Source organism: Lepidothrix coronata, unplaced genomic scaffold (assembly GCF_001604755.1).
Source record: "Lepidothrix coronata isolate B3197 unplaced genomic scaffold, Lepidothrix_coronata-1.0 Scaffold37, whole genome shotgun sequence".
NCBI lineage: Eukaryota > Metazoa > Chordata > Aves > Passeriformes > Pipridae > Lepidothrix > Lepidothrix coronata.
In genome coordinates this window covers 6,589,584-6,612,977 of record NW_016690217.1, presented here as the reverse complement: position 1 = coordinate 6,612,977, position 23,394 = coordinate 6,589,584, and the positions used below count along the sequence as shown (strand labels likewise).

Below are 23,394 nucleotides of genomic sequence, written 5' to 3'. Positions count from 1 at the left end.
AACTCCAGTTTTCCTTAAAATATATGTGAAAGTTGGAAAGTTATTCAACATTTTTGAAGTGTTTTCCTTTTCTCATTCATTTTATGTAGCTAATGCATTTATCTTTTTTGGATGGCAAAAGGGAAATAAGATACACATGCATGGATGCAAAAAGACCAGAGACTTTAGACTGTAATAAGATCAAAGTAACCTGCTTCATAATATCAGATCAAATCACTGATAAGCAGGGAAAGATTAAAAATTCAGTTGTAGAATGTATTTTCTGAAGGGCTGTGCTACAGCAAATCTTTAACAATTTTTTTAAATTTACTGAAGACAGCAAGGAGAAAATGTTACACTACAGTATTATCAGATTTTCAGTTACAGAGAATACGCAGTTATTCCTAAAATGCAAACTAGGAATGTTTTCTTCATTGTCTAGATGGTAGAAGAGAAGAATGATGTAGAACTAAATTACTTATCATTACTTATCATTATTTCATGAATAGGGAAGAATTAAAAGAAGTCACTCCACAGTGCACCAGGTGCACAGCACTGTTGAGATGAGCCACTATTTCAATACAATGCTCATATTTACCCTTCACACTTCTTGGTTTCATAATGTAGATGACACGTAATCCTACTACGGCAGATAGAACACCACAGCCACAATTCTGGGCCTGTTTTCTGCAGTAAAATGCAAAAAGTCAAGCAGTAGTCAAAACCAATGTGACAGTTTATGTTAGTATTCATTATATAGTTCACAAAGGATTCAAGTTTGTGATGCATATAAAAAATCAATCTCACAATAGATATTGACTAAAATATATGTAATTACTTGCTAATGGTCCTAATGTACTGAGTATGTTTCGTCATATTTTCACAAAGTGATTTTCTTTCAGTGACACTAGGCTCAAAATATACCCTCTTTACACATAATTTTAGGTCTTACTGTATTCCAAAATGATTTTAACCCTGTCAAGTGGAAAGCTCCATGAATTCCAGCTGAAATATGGCCAAAATTCATGGAGAAAACCCCATAAGTATATTAGCAAATAAATCACTACATTCTCATCACTACATTCTCATACAGGTTTGACAGCAACCTGGAATCTAAAATGTCCTTCCAAAAGTAATGATGACTTATTTTAAACAAATGAACCCAGTGACCTGTATCCTGGAAAATGGAAGACTAATTTGGTTAATTATAGGCTGTGATTTCAAGCTTAAGAACTATTACCAGTAACAAATATTAAACAATCTACTCCAAGTCAGTGTTATTTGGCAAAAGTGGACAGAGACTCAGCCATGGAAAGACAATTTTAGGTTTATTCAGACAACACTCAAGAATGAAGTGTTATCATTCCTTTAGGTTTAGTCTATTGTTTTCAATGCAATTTATTGGTAACACACTCCTTTCTGTTAGCATAGAGCCTTCAAAACACTCTCTAATTCATGTATTTCCTGCACAGGTTTGGAGTCTTATAACTAAAGGCCCATTATTTTTTCTGTTATTTTTTGTAATGTAGGAGCTTGTAGGAAGATATTGCCCCTGTCCTAAAGAATTTGCAGTACAAAATCTGACCCAGCTTGATCCTGATTAGCTTGTGAAAATCAAGAGGATCACAGCACATACTGGTTTGACTGCAATGATTCAGGGAAGTGTCCTTCTCATTAACCAGGGTGACCGTACAGGTTAAGAGTATTTGACACCTCTTTAATTGAGGATGACAAGTCTTTAAAAAGACAATCATCTAATCTCACCCTCTTACATGGCAGCAGAGCATGGCACTGACTTAGGGTTGGGCAAAGAGGCAAATATTACTGCATATCTGACTTGATGTGGTATATGCTTTGTCTGTGACAGGTGCAGAGCCTGCTTAATTTTGAAGGAACCCTTAGAGTCTGTTCAAGGTAGTGCCAGACTCTCTTCCTGCTGCTCTTCTGCTTTTTGTCAGACAAGCCAGGTTGAGCAGAGTGACCTGTGGTCCTAAACCCCTATACTTCAAAGCCCTCTAACACCAGCCTGTCATGGGCATGACACTGGGCATGATCAGCATATTTTTGACCAGTGAAGGGAAATGAGTGATGCACTGGCTTAACCAAAATAGCAAAAGAATGCCTGATGTCATATTTCCATGTTTTTTTATCAGACAAGGTATTGTACTGTAAGACTGACAACTACCAGTCTGCACGCACCTGAATCCATACCACAATGTCTTGCATATGTCTTGTCAGTGGTTATTTCCACGGAGTCATGCATCAGTGGAGTTTCGAGAAACAACCTCATGTAGATTTGCTGCAGTCTCTATTTATCCCTGCAGAAGGTTTCAGCAGGAGCTACAGACGTTCTAAAGTGTAGCTCTCGTCTGAAGAAACTGCTCTGGGAACTGGAACAAATTATGGGGAAATCTGACATCAAAGGATAATAGACAACAACAACAAAAAGTATAAAAATAAAAAATTTGGCCTAAAAAACAGCCCCAAAGACACACTAAACTTATAACCCAGCAAGAGAGTTGCTTCCATCAATTAAAGCCAAGAAAAAAATGACAACTGAGCAGCAAGATCTTCTAAGATGGAAAATAAATCTGTTAGTTCTTGTCTCAGGCTGCTGGTATTGAAAAGTAAATCCGTGAGCTGGTATGGGAAAATACCGGATGATTAAAATTACTGGAAAGTATCCCTTTAAGTTTTCAGTAATTTAGGAATTTTAACAAGGAAAGCTGTAGTTGTTGACATTCCTAATTTATACTTGAACATATTCAACGTGTTCTATAGTTTCTCCATAAAAAATCATATAATGAAGCCTTTGACTCGACGGTGTTCAACTCTAGGTAACAGTAGTAAAACCTTTGTATTAAACATGGCTCATATAGAGTCTTTATTATTTTGTGATGCTTTGTTCTTGGATAACATTCCTGTAATCTGTGAGGATTTAGAGCCTTCTGCGTCATGGTAACTCATTTCTCCTCTCCAGAACCAACAAATGGACTTATCAGAGAGTCTTCAGCATATCTATCTTTTATCTAAATGGGATAATGCCATAGAGATGTGTGGGTTAAAACCATTTAGAGTCTGCAGCCTTGATACTAGAGTGGTCTTGGGCATTTAATAAAATATTCTCAATTTTTTTTAAAGTGTCGGCATTTTAGAGTACATAGAAAAATTCCAACTGACTTCCATAGGCACAGAAACAATCAGGAAGTGGGATATTGTTTTAATAAACTCTGTTTCCAAAGCTTAGATTCATATTTTTAAAATAATTGTAACAAAACCTATAAAATTTTGAAGTAGGTTATGACATGCTATCAACATTTTCATTTAGTAGAAGACATTACTGACTCAGATGGTTTTCATTTTTGCAGCACAACAGACAGATAGCAGGATGAACATATTTAAAGTATTTCATCATGCATAATTTGTTATATCTAAGTAGCAAAAAAACATTTGCTGGAGATTTCTTACCTAGAGAAATTGTGATGAGTAAATAGCAGAACAATTTGATAAATTTGTTTGAAAAATATGTTGCTTAACAGCAGTGCGCTGATACTTACTGGTCATTTGAGCATGTTCTAATTGTAAAATTATTTGATTTACCTATGAAGAGGGGAAATTTAGTTTTACAGACTAGGAAATCACTCTGACACAATATTTCCATACAATTAAGAACTAGCTTTTAATTATTCTACTGTTACTGTTAGAAGTAGTTTTTTAAAGCAGGCTTATTTTCAGGAAAAAATAATAAACTTGAATCTGTCTTGTTCAAAACATGTGCATTTATTCTAAAAGAAGTATAAGAAAAAATATACAGTTCTCATCTGACTCTTGGTTATTGTTTTGCACATCAAATATTATTATTCCCTTCTCAAACTGTCTCTAGGGCCAAAAGTGTATTTTATGTTATAGACATGACAATGTAGTAGATATGGAATGTATTTTGTCCAGTCTTTTTATCTATTCATTGCAAAATTGAAATTAATCTCTTTAGCTTGAGGCTGCATAGTTTATTGTCATTAGTTGGGGACAGCCAAAGACATGTGAAGTTTCAATAGTAGAGAAGCTGTGGGATTTTCAGCTATTTCTGAGATCTTAATCAAAAATATTACTGATTGCTTGGGAATCAATGAACACACTCCTGAGGGAGAGAAAAAAAAAGCAGCAGCATAACCTTAACGTTATTCACAGTGTTTTGTTAAAAGGGACAGTGATTCGTAATGATTTTTTTTTATCATAATGAGACATAGTGAGGAATATTAAAAAGCATTATCTAGTTTTGCTCCATGTAAATGGGTCAGAAATATCAGTGGTTTTGATCTTTTTGAGGCAGTCTTACTCACATGAGTAGCTTTAAACCCTTAGGTTTTCCTTTTGACCTCTTGGCATATTAAGTTTTAGCATATTCAAAAGTCTCTGCCTATTCAGGGCTTGTGAAACCATTGCTTTGAAGTTGCCAAATACTTCAGTAACAGTATAATAAATACTGTTTTAAGAGAATTAACTTGTGCTGATGACACTAACTAGAGCCTGTAACATTAATGGAAACGGCATTTCTGAATCATTGAAGGATTTAAAGGTGAGAAAAGATGCTTAAAAATCATCACATTTCACTTCTGGAGAATACCATCTCCTTGATGTTGTTCTTTGTTAGCACTGACCAAAATTTGTCCCTGCTTTTATCCATCAGCATATGATTATGTATGACTGAATAGGAGTTAAGGCATTTTTTAAAATACGTTGATTAATGTCCAGTCAGACTACTGAGTTTCAAAACTTTGTTTTTCTTGGGTCTCTTTCAAACAGAAAAGAGGAAGCACTTCCTTTTACAACACCATGTCAAGACAAAGACACGCACGCTCACATAGACACACACATACAGAGTACGATTCAAGTCACTTAAGAGTTTACTGACTGCCACACAGGATCCCAAATGATATGAGGAAAAATGCATAATGGTTTGTAAAAAATAGCAGCTTATTTATGCAGTGTTTCAGTAATTAAAATATTGTTATGCAAAATACGGGGAGTAGAGACAGTTGTTCAGAATAGGCATCACAGTGTTCTGTCTTAATAAAGCAACAGGCTTCACTTTCCATGCATATATATGTGTAAACTATTTTAAATCAACCTCTTTATCTAAATGCAGGGAGCATTCAGATTTCATTTTCTCCAGTGTAAATGTGAAATAAAAGGACTGGCTGGGGTGCAGTTTCACTCAAGGCCATGCATTTGAATAGCCAGGATCACAGCGCTGGCCCTGGGGCTACAATGCACAGCTTTACGGTGCATTTTTGGTAGCAAAAAGGACATGCTGTTTTTCCAGAGGATTGTGTTGACAGCAAAGTACATCAGTGAAGGCCACCACACTCACAGTGAAGGTCTGTCTTTTAAAACAGCGCTACAACAAAATAGTGGTTGTGTTTTGACAAGGGTCTTAACTATTTACAGGAAAACAGCCAGTGCTGTAAGTAGTGCTATCTTACCTGGATCTCCCTAAGCTCTAACTCCAAACCTGGAGCAAATACTATAACTAGGGGCTTTTTTCCATTGTAGCTTTTTAAAATACAGTATCCATTGTCCATGTAAACATTCAGACACCCAGGCTGATACTTCTTTTTAAAATGCAGAATTTTGATTTGTGACAGCTGCATTGGATCGTTAATCATATATTATCTTTATGGAAGCCTTTTTCTAACATATGTTAATTGGCTGTTTTCTGTGACAAATTATGAGCTCTTTGATGAGGTTCAATTGCAATCATGTTGGAGTTGAGTATGTAGAGTTTCCAGCCCCCGCCGGCTCCTTAAACCACTACAAACATCTGCACGTCACTGCAGTGCTGAGTAATGGCAGGATTTGGGTTGATCTGATCTCTGTACAGAGTTTTTTCCACAGGATATTTTCAGCTCTTTGCACTAAATCTGTTACAGCATTTGCTGTTTTTAGCAAAAGAGCTAAAATTAGCATCTTTTATGGGATCATTAGAATACAATGAGAAATAATTAGTAGTGTGGTATACTGAAATCTTTTTTAATATTCAGGCATTTCAATGTCTAATTAAAAATTCTCGTTAAACTCTTATTGCATGTTAACATTCAAATTTACTGGTGTCATATAGGATTTCCAGAAGTAAAAATGCTGCCTCGTTTTTGAAATCAATATTTTTCTTTAATTCTTAAATGTAAAATTTACAAGTTCTTTAAAAAAAAATGATTTTACTTCCAAAGCAATTGGCATCACTTTAGTTTTTTAAATTTTTACTGAAAACAGTATCTTTCCCAGCTCAACAGGAAATGTGTCTAATTATGTTTTACATAAACTTGCACATTAGTGAAGAAAATTGTGTACTGAAAGTTAGTGTCTTTCTATCTTTTTTGTATTGAAGGAAAATCATGCTTACATTTGATCAGTATGTAAATTAGGGAAATGGAGGAAAAAAGTCACCACAATGGAAGTAATGTTCCTGCATTTTTACTTGGTACTTAATCTTTTGATAATACTTGTGCATGTAATCTTATTTTATATAATGATTCATTAGAAATACTGAGACAGAAATTGTGTGCTGTATTTTACTGTGTTTTTACTCAAAGCTGTGTTTAGAGCGAATGTGCAGAAATACAAAATCTTATATATTTTAATACTGAGAGAGCAGTCTGGTCATAAAACTGTGTCAAACAGTATCAATTACATTGCAATTAATTTAGCAGAACACCACACAGCTCAGCTTTGACCTAAACCAAATGGCAGCAGATAAATCTGTCCCATTTGTTCTTCAGAGAAAAGATGAGGGTTAAGTTTCCAGACAGGTGTTAGAGTTTAGAATAAGAAGAGCCAGATGTGTATGGAAGCTACTTCAGTCTCATGAGGATGGTTTTAATTCAGCTATTTCCCTGGAGTACCACACAATCAAAGAGTTCCAAATCCTGGGGCTACCTGCCTTTGTGTGAAATCATGGGAACATTTCTTCACAGAACACCACTGAACATGTGTGGAAAAATTAAAGCACAAATTAAAAGCAATAAAGGTTAACCTCAGAAGTTACACGAACATCACATTTCTTTGAATTTCTGAAATGGAGAGATGATAACCAAGTGGAAATGCTTACAGAAGAGATGTATTACTATAAAGAGGACTGTAAGCAGTGCAAAACTGGGACCATGGATATTTAATATGTTTCTCTAGTCACCACTCATTGGAGGCAGTATTTTACAAGTAAGCATTTGTAGGTCATATGCAACACAGTGAAGAGCATTAAAGTGAGGTGAATGGAGTCAGAGAAGGGTTTCAAAATGATGATTTTGAATGTGTTGTCCCCATTTCAGAATGTCACTGAAAGTAAATTGATGCATTGTATCTTGAATTAGTCTACACAATGGCATTCAGATCCACTTGCTAAGATGAGCTTAATTGACTTTAAGAAAATAAAGCAAGGTAAAGAGAGATATACATGTAATAGAGAGGGCTTGGCACTTTATTGGATTTTGAGGCCTGTGAGCCTTGTGTCTTAATTGGGGCCAGTTGGGATCATTTAATAATTGCTGTCAGAAGATCAAATTTAATTCTCTTTATAAAAAGATCACAGTGGGATAGAGTTAAACAAATTGTCATCTGAGGTTTCAAATGAACTAAGCTTTAATTAGGTTGATTAGGATGCTGTAAGAGAGCGAGGGAAGCAGGAAACTGATGAATCTGCTGTGTAGCATGGTGGACCTTATATGACAGTACTGTCAAATATCTTTATTTCAAGAAGATGTAAATTAGCATAAAGGATGATAGAGCTAGAACAGCATGTATATATAAATGCATTAGTATACCAGATAATTATAACTTTCTGAAATTAGTGATTTTAAATATAGATATTAATATATTTATTATCATAATCTTGCCCTTAACATTGATTTTGTACGTTTTTAAGTCTGCTACATTATCTGCTTTATTTGTTTACATACTCACTAATTATGCCAGATGAAAAGTATAGGATATTGACTGAAAGCCCTTGGAATTTCTCTATTGTGTAATAAATATTCACTGTTCTTAGCACATTTGCACGAGTAAATCCACAGGTTTTTTATCCCCATGTTTCCAACAGAAAAACTGAGTAGAAAATGAAGGTGACATTAAATATTTTTGGCAGAAGAGGGAGCAGATCTCAGCCATGTTTGCATCCCAACCTTGAATCCAATTCTTTACACTATGCTGCCTGCTACTTTTGCCACGACTGCCTGTTTCTAAGAATATATTTCATCAGAAACCACCTTACATATCAATAGAGCTCAAAAAGTGCCATTTCTGAGAAAACGTAATGTACATTCAAGGCCACAAAAAGATTTAGCTAATGTATCTTTTTATTGATTATGTTTTTATTTTTTCAGCATGCTTTTACGTTAATAATAAAATGAGCAATGCTGGCAATGATCTGTTTAGAAAAACAAAAGCTCATTCAAGATAGAATGGAGACTATCAAGATAGTCTATCAAGATAGACTATCAAGATAATTCCACTATATTTTCCCTCTGCAAATTAAGAACATTTTATATGTCTGTTTTCTTCTGATATTTGTGAAGGATGTTGACTTTTTACATTGGCTACTGACAAATGCATTGTGTCTTATATGTGTAAGAAATAAATAAATCCAGATGCATGTGCTAATGGAGTGGTTACAGCTGAGGTTCAGTAAGCAGGATGTGATGCTCATTTGTGGCTTTTGTAGTTATAGACAGTGGTAGGTGTACCTGTGTGGTAAACACCATCCCTTTCAGTAGAAATTTTGCTTTTACAGAACTTGAGGTTAAAGCTGTTAGACTTCAATTCTGTAAAAAATTAGAAGATCAAATCCTCACGTGGAAAGTATGAATTAGTTACCTAGCACAATTTTCAAAAACTGAATGTGAACTATGATGTGTTTGAACAGTACACTAAATTAGATGAGGCTATTTATGTCTTTGTAACTAATGCAGATACGAAGCTGCAGTTCTTTTAGCTCTTTGTCATATCACAGCATAGCTCCTCAGTGTGTTGTATATTTTAGGTTTCTCCATTTTCTCTCTTTTTCTCTCTTCATGAGAGTATTGTTAACAGAAATATATCTATTGCTCGCCTGTCTGTCCCCCACCAAGGACAACAAAAAAATTTGTAGAATATCCCACTAATCCAGAACAACAGAAAACTTCTTTCTGAACAGACAGCATAAAGCCAGTTGTTTCAGCCAATGTTTTTTCTCCTGTATTTTTTTACTTTTTTTTTACATAGCAAATTCTTTTCTTATAAACAGCCTTATCTATGCATTTTTTCTAGTTCCAAACCAGTGAGAGTTCAGTTCAGATCTTACAGCATAGAGAGATCCTCCTTATCAAGATGCAGCCAGGAGGTAGAAAGTAAATAGCTTTAGCAAATGATTTATGGTGTGCTAGCACTAAGAGATATGGCCACATACTTTATTTCTTGCTAGTCAGAACCTTCCATTTTTCCAACAGATGCTTCCTCCTGAACATGCAGAATTCCAGACATGAGGCACAAGACAATATATGTGCAAGGTTTATTTCCTATCATGTGGCTTGTAAAAGGTATCAAGTCTTTGTAATCATGCTACTTTGCTATACTGCCACTGTACTTTTCTTTTTTTTCCTTTTTTTAGAGCAGATCTGTTCTGAATTAATGTGTTTCTATTTAAATTGTGTGTATTTTATATGTTTAAAGGCAGCGACCTGTCCTAATTTATGAGCTTTGCCGTTAGAAAGGGCACATTGCACAGAGGTGGTTCCTCACCCCTCTGCAGTGAAATGCAGGTACTATCTTTTTTTTTTTTTTAGCCTTATTATGTACCTGACACACATTTCATCTCCTTTTGTCCTTGGGAGAAAAAATTATCTGAGTGGGATTGGAAGCATTAATGATGTAGATTTTCAGCTGTCATGGTCATTGGGAAGATTGATACATTTCCCTTGCCTTTTTTTTTCTTCTTTTCTTTTCCCCTTCTTCTTCTTTCTCCTCATTTTAAACCTGCATCTGTCTCTGGGCAAGCAGTTGAGTTCAGGGAGTGTCAATAGTTTTTATATCATATTTATCATATTAGCATTCGCACAAAATGAATGAACTGCTAGCAGCTCAGCAGCTCTCCACAATGTTGTGCAGTGTACATTTGAGAACAACTGTATTTAATTCTTGACATTTCTGGGAAGAAATTAAAGCAAAAAGAGTGTGTTTCTAGAACTGAGTATACAAAAAAAAAAAAAAAAAAAGAGAAGCAGAACATCTCTGTGTCTAAGAATTCCCCTTTAAGAAAAAAATTACCAGATGAAGGATGTACAGATGTGAGGTTGCATTAGAAAACTAATAAAGGTATTTACACGTGAAAATTATGTGTTTAGGTCTATGCTGTAGGAAAACCAACATTCTGTTTCTGTGGTAGTATAGTTGTAGCTGAAATGATCTAACACCACAGATAAGAGATGATTTCTGGGCAGAGGTAATATATTTAATTTCCAGCTTCCATAGCTGAAATAAAAGGATGATATTTGAGTACATTGAGCCAAAGAATTGTACACCATAAAGGTGATTTATTTTTTCCAAATTGGTTAGTCTACATGAGGTACTAACTCTGATTATAAAGCTTGTCTGACTTCTTTTTCAGTACTAGTGGTGGGTCTATTCTCATGTTTGTATTAGTAAAAAAGGATTAGCTACATAGAAATCAGTAACATTCTCTACATTTTAAGTGATGTCTGCCTGAGATTCATTCCATCTTTGGTGAGTCAGTGATGGGCTTAGGTGACTGGTTGCATCATACAGTATCTAATAGTGGAAAATAAATAAATAAATACCTGAGTCATTATAATCAAATTTTTCAAGCCTGAATAGGTTTTATCCTATTATTTGAGGAATTTCCATGGCTCAGGGACACCTGCATGAATCCTCTCATTTTTAATTACTTCATTTTTCTGATAGGAAGCTGAACGACATTAAAGTACAGGCTTAAGAGACTTTATCCCGTTTTGCCTTGAGTAGCTAGCCAAATTCAGGATTATTGCCATTAGGGCAGGGAAAGTGATAACTGAGTCAAATATTTCCTTAATACTTTTTGTTTATGAAGATTTATTATATCTCTAAATGTAGCAAGACTTGAGAATTGATTCATGATACATTATCAAGTATTAATGTTTGAGTTCCCTATCCCATCAGCCATTATTCCAAAGCCTGTGTTAGTTTTATTTCCAAGCTCTACTCTTTGTATTTTCTGTAACTGAGCTCTCTCCCAATATCTCAACATTTTCAGCTTCTCCTTGTCTTCACAAATCACAAACTCCTAAAAAATAATTCTTTCCTATATTTTTTTCAGTGTTCAGGACTATAGGAGCACAGAATTTACACTTACCAGCAATAATCCTATTCCTTTTATCTCTTTCATCTTCCATTCACTACTCAAATTAATCTTAAAATGGCAACACCATGAGCCACACTTCCCATCCAGTAGAAATGTTTTACCACCTCAACATATTTATACAGTTTTCCTGTCAGGATATTTCCCATCACTAACCTGAAACAGTTTCACTTTCAATCAAGCTTTACCTTGACAATTTTTGTCACTCACTTTGGTTGTGCTGGAAAGGATTCCTTTTATTAACCCCTTCACAATGTTTCTATGGAATCTGTTCTCTGGTAGAGGTATATATTTTCTTTTAATGAGGAACTTATTCACATCTGAGTTTTTGTTAATTTCTGCACCTATGTTCTCGGTTTTAATGTATTTTCATCCTCAGTTGTTTCCCTATTCAACCTCCTTGGATGATCCCTCCTAATTTTCAGCTTAGTCTTTGAACCAAATACAGTGCTCACTCATTTATTTGTTCGGTAATTTAAAGACACTTTGAGTTCTTATCATGGTTTGTCCTGTTTATTCATGCCACGAAAATCGTGTTTCTAAAAGCTTTCTCTTTTCTCTAAAAGCTTCCTGAAATGATTCACTTGCAAATGTATAAGACATCCATTTTCAAAATTATGTTTATGAGGTTTCTACAATCCAAGTCTTTTTTAGTCCACACAGGGGTGAAGTGGTGGTGCAGCACAAACCTGCAATAGGAGAACTCAGCTGCATTGCTAAACATAGATAGGCATGTTACAGTGCCCTTTGAGTGATAAAAGGGAGGATCCTGGGTCAGAGTGCGTAAAATTTCTCTGGAGCTTGTTGGGTGAAGATGAAGAACACCAGGTCTATGTAGATATCAACAAGTCCACCTGTTCACCCAAAATTTAATTCTCTTCTCCATCCACTCCATCTGTTGCTTCCAGACTCATCACTGACCATAGTTCAGACACTGTCTCCATCTCCTTTGTCTAAGTGCCTGTACTGAGCTTCCTTGCATTCTGCCATTCAGCAAATTATAAGCAGAAAGTAATCAAAAGTCTAATTGAAAAGGATCCTTTTGAGAATCAATCTGTACTTTTTTCAATAGAGGACAATCTAAAATTGTCTATCACTGATACCGCCATTGCCAAGTGCTTGTGCCCAAGTTCAGACTATGATTTGATATTTGCAGTACATAGCTTCTTCCAATAATACCTGGAATTATCTCCTGATTCTTAATAGCCATTTTGGGGATTCAAGTTCCTCACCACAGACTTCCTCACATACATGCACTAGTAACAAATCTGTACATCTAGATCTAACCAGTCAGAGACTGCTTTCAGGTGATGCAATGACTCAGTTCTGTAGATCTTAGACTTTTTCTGTAATAAGCCAACACTCTCCAAAGTCCTTTGTATTTGTGTGTAAGACTGCTCCCAAACTGTAACGGTAACATCTTACCTGGTATGCAAGATGTCTTTAAATACAGATAGACCCAGATCAGAGTAGCTCTAAGACACCTTTTCAACTCACAAGGTACTAAATCTTACCCTGTTGACTACTGAATTGCTTACTGATCTCCTCCAGCTCAGTAAATGACAGACTGAATTTGTAAAACCTTTCCTGATACTCATTACACATCTAATAACTATAATGCAATCCAATCAAATTATTATCTCAAAACTGTCAAGTCTCCTAGCTGGATTTGCAGTGGTCCAATTTCCCTACTCCATTTTCAGACAGGTTCCCATTCCTAGGTACTGTCTCCATTTCAGATCAATTAGGGGATTCAGTTTTCAGTTCTTTATTTTTTTTCCTTTTATTATCAGCTTTTCTAATTGGATAAACTGCTGTACTTGAGACAGTCTCTGAAGAACTTCATGGATCTTCTTCCATACATATTGGTCAGACTCCCATTATGTCTGTCTAGCTGCTAAGGATACAGCATGAACCAAATCATAAACCTGCAAACTTTTTCTTCAAACTATTTACTTTCCAATTTTTTCTTCTGGATGATGGGTAGGCATGGAAATACCACCTGTTGATCATTGTAGTTTAAAACCAACCGACTCTTCACAGATACATATTTTATATTAACATTTCACTTAAAGGTTTTCCTTAAAATATGCATTAGTGTATGCATTCTTTGCTTTACAAATCAAATATTCTTCTTCATCATGGCCATCTTCAAAAATGTTTTAACTTAACCAAGTTGTCCTTTCTTCATCAAGTGTAGCAGGCACATATCTTACTGGGGTGGAGGCAATCAGTTTTCATCTAGGTTGCTGTTGGTTTCTTCTTTTGGTGCACTGCTGCAAGGAGTGACTCGCTATCTGTGGCAAATTCCACAATCACTTTGAAGGCCTTTGGCCTCCTGTCACGGTTTTTTATCATGGTTTTTTATCAGCATGACCAGGTTTGGTATAACATGCATGTAATATTCAGAAAATCCTCCTGTCACTGTGCTGGGTGGATGCCTCTCAACTGGAAGGTAAGATAAAGTTACTCCTTTCTTTTTCATATAGGCATGGATCTGCTTAAATTGAGAGGTGGCTACGGACTGGGTATTCAATGTCTTAGTAATTCAGTCCATTAAAAAGCAGGGTGTTGTGTGACATAGTGAAGCAGGATTACTGTTAGGAAGTGCCATCTTTTCCACTATTTTGGCAATGATGCTTAGTTTACCCAAAAAACTTTTCAGGGGAACTTTGCAAAATAAGAGCAAGTGAAACTCTTCCACCCATGTTGCACAAGTTCTTGCTCTGTGAGATAACTTGTTTTGAGTTACAAGTTACAATGACCACAGTTATCTGAAGCATTCTTATAGCTAGTCTTTAGAAGTCCAAACTGAAAAAAAAGAATCATAATGCTAGAATTCTCATGACACTTCCAAGGCATGCAAATAATGGTATTGATTGACAGTCAGTAACTTGGCTGCAAGAGGAACTTTCTGCAGTTCATGGCTACATTGTCATTGTATTGGGAATATGGTAAAATATAAACATGAAAAGCAAATAAGGTATAACTCCGGAAGTTCAGACTTAAAAATAAATACATTCTTCTATCCTTTACACATGAACACATTAACTAATAAATGGAGTATCAGTTGAAATAATCTTTCAAATCCAGCATATACTGTCAAAATCAGTAGTAAAATTAGTGAAATATGACTTCAGATCAAATGATTCAAGTTTTCTCTAAAACCTTTAACTAACAACTTATAAGGAATGATTTCACAGTTAGCAAGTTTATGAACATTTTACTCCTGCCTTGGTGCAGAACTTCATTGCCCTTTAATTATTCTCCATTATAAATTAAACTCATGCCATAAGTCAGGAATGAGGTTAGATAACTGAAAAGATGAATAAGTTTTGGTAGTTAAAGTTTACAAAAATCTTCTTCATGTACAGAGTTTTTTTAGTTTGACTTACTGTCTCTCTAGTAATCTGTAGTACTTCATCTGTTGCAGTGTATCCATTATGGCTTAAATATTTGGTTTATATTTCCTGTAGCAAAATGCATGATCTCTTGAGTTAAATTTAGTAGATTAAAATGAACTCCCTTCCAATCTTTTCATATGGCAGCCTTCCCATAAGATCAAAACACAAGTGTAGGTTATGTTTAATTTCTAAATCAGAGTGTTGTAGACAGATGTTTGAAAGCTTAAGATGACTCAGATTCATTTGTTGCATGGCTTTCTGCCTGGATAACCATACTGTAGATCGTGCCACTGCTGCTTTACTGATATATTGCCATGATGATGACATATATAATTTTATCATAACCTTTCTGTTAATGGTCCAAACTGTGTTTTTTGTAATGACTATGCAGCCAAACCACCATGTGAATGTGAAGAACCACTTCTATCTTTAATGTCAGCTGATCTCAGTCAGATAACATGATATATGATCATTATTTTCACCCTTCATGCTTTTCCTTCAACTATATCAAGCTCAAGGTGACAGACCCCAAATGAGTGATGTCTTGAATTGCTACAGTATGTCTGTCTTTTCTTCACTATGTAGTTGTCTTCATCTGTGTATGGAACATAGTCAACCAGGGTTTTACAGAAAATATTTGAGTGACCATTTTATTCGAATATGGGTTCCCCACTGTCAATTTTCATGTTTACATTGCAGTTTTTGCAGCTAATTTTTCATCAGAAAAGTAACTGATGTGTTCTTACTTAATTCATTCACATTTTTTATTTAGACGATGATTGAAAACTTGTTTGAGAAAACGGGCTTGCATAAAAAGATTTCATAGACCTTAAAAGCTACTTTTATAACACCAAGAAAAGAATGGTAAGAGAAAGGGGACAGCATTTTTTTTTTGTTTCCTTATATCAGGATAATAAAAAAAATGGTTTTTTCTCAGTTTTAACCTAATTAATCCATTCAGAACGCAAGCTGCTTAATGGAACAGGGACATCTTTATGGCAAGTTTGTTTCTTTCGTAAAGCAACCATGAAAATGTTAAACTCTAGCACATTTTAACTTTGTTTTTCTCTGGCTGCCCTCTTGTTTATAAATTAAATATTTTTCCTGTCTTGTTTTGATACTTCTTATTGCCCCTGGTGTAACTGCTCAAAGGACTCTCTGTCTGGGGTTTGCAGCAGAGCAGATTCAGACAGTTCTGCTTGGAGAAGGAAGTGGAGAGTTTTGGTTCCCATTTTGCACTTCTGGAACAGTTTAGGGAAGGAAGCACCTTTACACCTTTTATTGTTCGTGGTTGCTGACATCATATCCTTCCCTGACCACTCTGTGCGTGTTTCCTGCCATTCTGTGAAGATTCTTCTGTGTTGCAGAGCAGGAATAGTGGGTGTGCATGTGTGTGTGTATGTGTTGTGCCTATATGTCTGTGTGTGAGTGTTCAAAAGAGAGATGGGAGCAGTCAACTGATCTGCTGCATTTGTCCAATAGCTCTTTGCCCTTCTCGAGGCTCAGATCAATCTTCTGTCAGCTACCACTGCCTCTGCCAAATCACAAAGTGAACAGAAGCCCGCCAAAAATGAAGTTCCTCTTTTTGTAAGCAGTCTGTTTTATTTATTTTTTTTTTAATGTTTGGCTTTGCAAAAAGAAAAAATGCAGATGACTATAACACAATAGCATCTAACACTGTGTTTCTTTAAATGCAATTTGTTTGCATGTGACCTTATCATTAAGTTGGAAGGTTTCTTTTATGTGGAGGTACTTCAACAAAGTTCTTTTTAAATTCTCTTGGATAATGGAAGCCTGCAGTGCTATTTCAGTTTTGTAGTACATTCAACTTTTCTAGTCAATGTGCTTTATTAATGTTAGGGAAATAATTTATGAGTTAAGAGGAACTTTAAATACTTGATAGTGCAATTTTTAACCCTGCAAGAACTTTCAAAAAGTGTCGAGAACACTGGTGAAGACCTAAAGCAGCCATGGCAATTTTTTAGTCTCCAGAGGTCTTGACATTCTGTTTGACTTAGAAATTACCAACCTGTGAACATTATAGCCCTTGAATGAGATGTCTTGATTTACTTATCTGTGTCTCATTGATTAGGAATTAATCCAACTGTTTGTTTAATATATGTACTAATGAAATAAATAGAACTACACACAAAAGCATAGCAAGAATAGCACTTGAAGCATTATGTGTTGATAGGTATATTTATGTGTATGTGTGTGTGTGTGTGTGTGTGTGTGTGTGTGTGTGTGTATAAAAGCATAAGACAGATATAGAGAATACCACAACATTCCCAATTTGTCTCTAGTAGTGGTAAGAATAGCAGAAATTATTTTTTTAAAAGGAAATAAATTTGCTACAACAATTGAAAGCTTATATTTGACATTAGAGAAGTAAGAAAAAAGCAAATGGAAGAAAGATTTTTTTCAAGAAAACCCATGGTGTGTTGAAACAAATTTATGTTTCTTTGCAAATTGTGTGGTTTATCCATATGACCTAACACAATTTGTCTTCTCCTTCAAGTTCTCTCAAGTTGCATGATAATTAACAATGAAGTCATCCTTGCTCCCTTTCAACTTTATTTTCCTATACATCTCTTTTTCCACCTAAAATAAAACTAGTGTAGTAAAGCAATGAAAAACAAAATTCTGCTCATCAAGTGTTGTGTGAATTACTTTAAGATAATTTTGTGTAGATCACAGAAATTTTAAGTGTTCTGACTTTCAACTGCCTATAAATTTTTTGTTGTTTAAAGACTGGTCTTAAATGTGGAACTGATAAGTGTGTGAGAGAGATTCAACATATTGCTCCTCCACTCTGATTTCTCTCCTTCCTGATAAGATTTTTCTCAGCATTAAGAGATTTTTTTTTTTCTGAACTCACTAAGCATGAGCATCTTGATCTGCAGAACAGCTCATCCTCACTAACCAGTCACGACTGCTCTAATCTGTCCACCCTGACCTTCCACCTTGCAGTGAATAGGAGCTTAGGCAGACATAGTGCTGTAAACTGATAGGGCCACTGATTTCAGTTGAATGAAAGGAGAGGAAATTGTTCCATATGCATTTGCTGTGGATTAGCGTATGGGCTTACTGTCACAGAGAAAGCCTGTTAGACTCCTTCGAGTCCTGCATGTGCATGGCAAACACTATTCTAACTTGGTCTTTTTGTTGGAAGTAAGACTATAGAAAAAACAGGAAATAAGCCTAGTCCAAGGAAATTTAAAACTGTTTCTAAAAATAGACTGGTTTTGTTTGTCAACACTGAATATCAGATAAGACTGTCTCCTAGTGTTTGGGAAAAAAGGTTTTAAAAATACATTTGATCAATTTATTTCATATTTTTGGAATTTTTTTAACTTTTTTGTTGCAAATATGGTCAAGTACCTTTGTGTCTTTTTAAGTAGTAAGAAGTTACTGTTTTCAGCTACAAAAAGTAGCAGCAAAAAAAATATTTTTAGCCCACACTTTATTATATTATCAATATGAATTGGCCCATGTTCCATGTTTTCCATTATGTTTATGATATATAAATATGGCTAGAAAATAATACAAAAAAGCATTTTTGTGCAGAAAAGTAATAACTACTGTACTTGAAAATTTGTTTTACCCAACAGATTAATTACATCATAGTGGCTAGTTAAAAAACTCAGACTATTTATTTGTTAACTTTTTTTTCTTAGTCATAAAACATGAGCAGCTTAATGTATGTGAAGAAAATCAAGTGACAATTGAAGATCAGGAGTGAGGTCTAGCTTTTCTACCTCAGTAGCTTTGAATTAGAGATAAATAATGGAATAAATGGCCACTACATCAGTTTAGTGCTATGTAACATATTGTGATAATTTATCAGGTTGGCTGACAGACTACAATCTTAGAATAAATATGGAAACACTAGCTCCTGTTTTAAAATTACCAAATTTTTATTTCCAAGGCAATATTTTTAACACTCTATGAAGCTATCATGAAAATGTTAAAAACCATTTAAATTAGTGTTGTTCAGATTTTTTTTCCTCTTCTGTATTTCAAAGAACTCTGTACTGTTCTGTTCAAAACACGTAAATCTAAAAATATTGTAAACTAAGATTATAGAGGGGAAAAATTATGTCTTTTACCACATACTAGACTAACTAATTTCTGTATTTTCTTCTATTTTCATCTAGTCTTTTATTGCTAAAAGCACTTTGGATATGATAGAAATTAATTATGTGATTTATGACATTTTGTGAAATATAGAATGTGTCCTTCATTGTGTATTTTTTGTATATTGCATGTAACTGTCCTTAGCTCAGTGAGAGAGCCAGTATTGTAAAGATCAGTGCATTACTAAAAAAGTAAAAATATTTTTCAGAACATTCATGGATTATCATCTGTCTCTATTATTCCATTTTTATAAGGAAAGATATGTTTGCTGATTATAACTCCTCCATCAAAACATTTTAGAACTTACACTGAGATGAAACAAGGGGAAAATGCACTAGTGTTTTCTTCAAGTGTCTTGAGTGATACTTTCATTAATCCATATTCTTAAAGAATAAGGTTACAAATTTTGGATTTAAAGTAGCTGACATCTCTTATATATCAAGTAACACTTTAATAAAGGTCCATCATATTTGCATAATGAGGGACATTATCACCTCTGCTGTCAAAACACAAGATTGTTTTCCCTTCAGAAATGAATTAGCTGGCCTACTTTGCATACATAGGTACAGAAAGGTTCATTAACTCTCTGATTTAGGTAATTTTTCATATTAGATCTGTGAGTGATATTTGAAATTAGAGGCACCTAATTCTGTTAAAATTTTCACAATATGTATTTCAGCCCTTTTCTTCACTTGATATATTGGTGGTTTGTTGTTTTTTTTTTAAAGAAGCCTTTGAATTAAATTATTATTTTTCCATACATTACTTATTTTATAGATGAAGTAAATTTTTATTATAATTTACGTGTGCACTAAATTTTTATTATAATTTACGTGTGCACTAAATTATACTGTAGATGCTTGGGCAACTCCACAGTAACTTTCATCTGGTTATCAATTTCATAATAACATTTGATTTCCTTTCTGTGTTTAGCAGGAACGGATGCAGAGGACTGTGAACTGAGTAGAGCAAGTGCTGAAGAAAGAGGTTTGTTTTGAGGAAACAGGAAAGAGGAAGAAAAGAGAAGGGAAAAATACGTAATTTTAAGGAAGAAGGAGAGAAAAAAAAACGGGGACTATGGGGAGAAAAAAGATTCAGATTACAAGGATTATGGATGAACGTAACAGACAGGTGAGTTGCAAACATACCACATTTGATCATCATATATTTATAAGGTGGCATTATCAAAAGTGATAAAAAGTTGATAATTTTGTGTGCCTATGCATATACCTATATGTATGTATATATATACACAATGTATGTAAGGCCATCAAAGAAAAAGTACTTTTATAAATATTTGTTGATAGGTCATTTTATAAATGACCAGAAACCTCACACACAGCGTTTTCAAGTTAGTAACATGCATAGTTAGGAATTTATTACTTCAGGCCTTGGTTCTACAAAGTCTGATATTTATGCTCTACTTTGGGCCCCCTCCACACTTGCTTTGACTTTCAGTCTGGAATATACATTGTTAAGCACATCTGTGAGTTGTTACAGAACGCAGACTTTTTGCACTGTATTTTGTGAACTGTTATGAGTTATTATAACATGAGGACTTGCATTAAATACAGAGCTCCCAACTATTTATGTTTCTACACCTTTGCAGTGTTTTTATTTTTACCTCCTTCATATAAAAATGACACTGCATCATAAAAAAATCTCATCTTTTCCTGTCTGAATTTTAAAAATAATTTAGGTAGCCTCACATATTCTAAAACCCATATAGAATAATATTAACATGTTGTAGTTATTAAGCCAAGTGACCATCTCTGATGCTAGGTCCAGCAGGACCGGCTAACTAATTATTACCTCTCCTTTAGATAAAATGGCTGAGTCACTGTCACGTATTATCAACACTATCTCTGCTAGTTAGATCATGGCCATAAATTAGAGAATCTGCTTTCCTGTTTTCACAAAAATAAAATTCAGCAATTGACATCTTTAAATAAAATCAGTGAAAATGCTGCTGTTTGCATTTGAAGTAAATGGATAGATGTTTTGTTGAAACTGGAGATTCACAATTGTGAGAAACTCTCCATATAATTATTTGACACTATGATTAATGTTCTTCATACACCTGGCTGCAATTTAGGAATAATCTTCAGTAGCTGATTTTAAGAGCTTGATACCCAGTTACTGTTAATATGGTAGTTCTATTCATTTGATGTATAAAATTCTTTATATATTCAGGTTGTTTTTTAAGAAACTTAGAGGATTTTGTAAAGCTGTAAAAAACTCATCCTAGGCATAACAAGAAATTGTAGTCTTTAAACATGCCTCCCAAGAATTTTTAAATTTTGTAGTGTTAGTAGTCACTTGTGTTCTTCATGGGGGAAAATCATATGTAAAAGCAAAATGATACATTTTGTGTTTTCCCTAAAGGTTGTCAGTTCCTCTGGGACAAGCCAAAAAGCAGTAATTCTAGCAATATAAAACTATCATCATGTTTATTTTAATTGGCTGATAGCTTGAAGTTTAAATTGGATTTGAAATATTGAATTGAATTTATCATTAAATGTTAAGTCACTAGCTGTTTGAAACTTGCCCATGCTACCCTGGTTTCTTTTTGAAGGGAACCTGAATTGTTTTGTAAATGATACTACAAAATTTTGCCATTAGTAACATCAGTTCATACAATAGCTTCAATGTCAACTTGCTTACTCAAATAAAGCATTTACAGAGACCTTAGCCCCAGTTTTGCCAAAGAGATATCTTACTAAAGATAATTTACTTTTAAAAAGTCTAGTCTTTCAAGTCATGCACAGTAGAGTTTCAAGAATTCCAGCACCAGCTTTCAGAACTAATGATTATGAATAAAACTGTAACGCTAGAGAAATAACAACTGTAGTGATAGTGCAGAAAGTGTTTATCTTGCTAGCATTTCACAGACACATAGAATTATAGAATGAATTGGGTTGGAAGGGACCTTAAAGATCTTCTAGTTACAACCCTTCTGTCATGGACAGGGACAGCTTCCACTGGACCAGGTTGCTCAAAGCCCCATCCAGCCTGGCCTTGAACACCTCAGGGATGGGACATGCACAGCTTCTCTGGGCAAGCTGTTCCAGTGCCTCGCCATCCTCACAATAAACGTTTTCTTCCTAATATTTGATCTAAACCTACTTTCTTTTAATTTGACTACATTTCCACTTGTCCTGTCACTCCATGCTCTTGTAAACAGTCCCTCTCCATCTTTCTTGTAGGCTACCTTCAGGTACTGAAAGGCTGCACTTACGTCACCCCAAGCCTTCTGTTTTCCAGGTTGAATCAAATTCAATTTCATTAGCAAATTTAATTTGCTAATATCTATGATGTTGATCAACCACTGTGAGGCTAGAGGTATAGATTTGCATTACGTTCCACATAGTAAGACTGGCTTGATTCCGTTTCTTATTTCTACTAATATATTTTAAGACAATTTTAAAAGTGTTTTACTGGTTTTATCCTCTTTGCATTTAGTGTCCTGATTTAGATCTCAATGAAGCCAATGAAAAGATTTCCATTGATTCATTTGGACTGTGGGATCAGGCTTTTTAATAGTGACCATATATATATGATTAAATACAACTGGATTTTCAATAATAGCTGATTGATCTTTTAACTATTTGTATGAGATGTACTCTTTCACAAGCCTCACTGGTTCTTAAAATATAATGTATCCCATGAGGTGTTGCTGCTTCAGCATAGCAGCATCAGTTTATTTGTTTTCTAACTTGTACACTTCCAGTAATCTTAGAAGATTACCTTGTTTATATTGCTATATTGTCTTTTTATTTGATTGTATTAATATATACTGAAAAAGATTAAAAGGTTGCACTGAAAAGAAAAAAAAAGATTAAAAGTTTTCAATTAATACAACTAAGATACCAGCTCAAGCACAGTTCCTCAAAGCCTATTTGTAGCGCCATTTACAGGTGGAAAATTTTTCTTTCTACTTCATGAAAACGTGTTTGCAAGAACAGCAGCAAATCAGTTGACTTGAAAGTGCCTTATTGTTGCTTATATTCAAATGCAGTCTGGTTTCATGACACAAGGTTTGTTAGATGGAAATATGATATACTTGCATGGTGCATCCTCAGCTGTTCTGAAGCACGTAAATTCTCTGCAGGACAGCACATGCAGGGAAAAATACATGGAACACATATCAAATGAAGAGATATAGCAATAGTTTAATTATTCTCTCCTCTCCCAGTGCAAAGGTGAATCTATTTGGAAAGCAGAATTTCTGAAAAAAGGTTTAAGTTGTTACAAGACCTGGGAAAGCTGGTTTCTGTCCCTGCTTTCCCACTCGCTTGCCCAGTGTCCTGACTAGCTCTCTATGTCAACCATTGAATGGTGTACTTATTCTGTCAGTACATCAGCTGTTTTCCTCCACACTACTGTCTGATATAGTAGGAGACTCCCCTGCTGTTCAAAGTGCTTGTATGACTGGATTGGGAAGGGCAAAAATAGTGCTGACCTCCCTTCAAGAGGATTTTTTCTGAGCAAGTCTAA

The 23,394-nt window shown here is 34.8% G+C and overlaps 1 protein-coding gene across 17 annotated transcripts in view; it reads left to right on the top strand.

Moving 5' to 3' along the window:
• MEF2C (myocyte enhancer factor 2C) overlaps window positions 1-23,394 on the top strand; it is a 135,297-nt gene that overhangs the window by 36,605 nt on the left and 75,298 nt on the right. For 10 of the 17 annotated variants that reach the window (XM_017812643.1, XM_017812639.1, XM_017812642.1 and 7 more), the window contains one exon: window positions 19,831-20,028. In XM_017812643.1, coding sequence (XP_017668132.1) covers window positions 19,975-20,028 — 54 coding nt within the window. In that variant the 5' untranslated portion in view covers window positions 19,831-19,974. Of the gene's footprint in view, window positions 1-9,452; window positions 9,543-16,242; window positions 16,348-19,830; window positions 20,029-23,394 lie in introns of those variants that run through there. The other 7 variants (XM_017812632.1, XM_017812641.1, XM_017812635.1 and 4 more) reach the window with 5 other exon arrangements.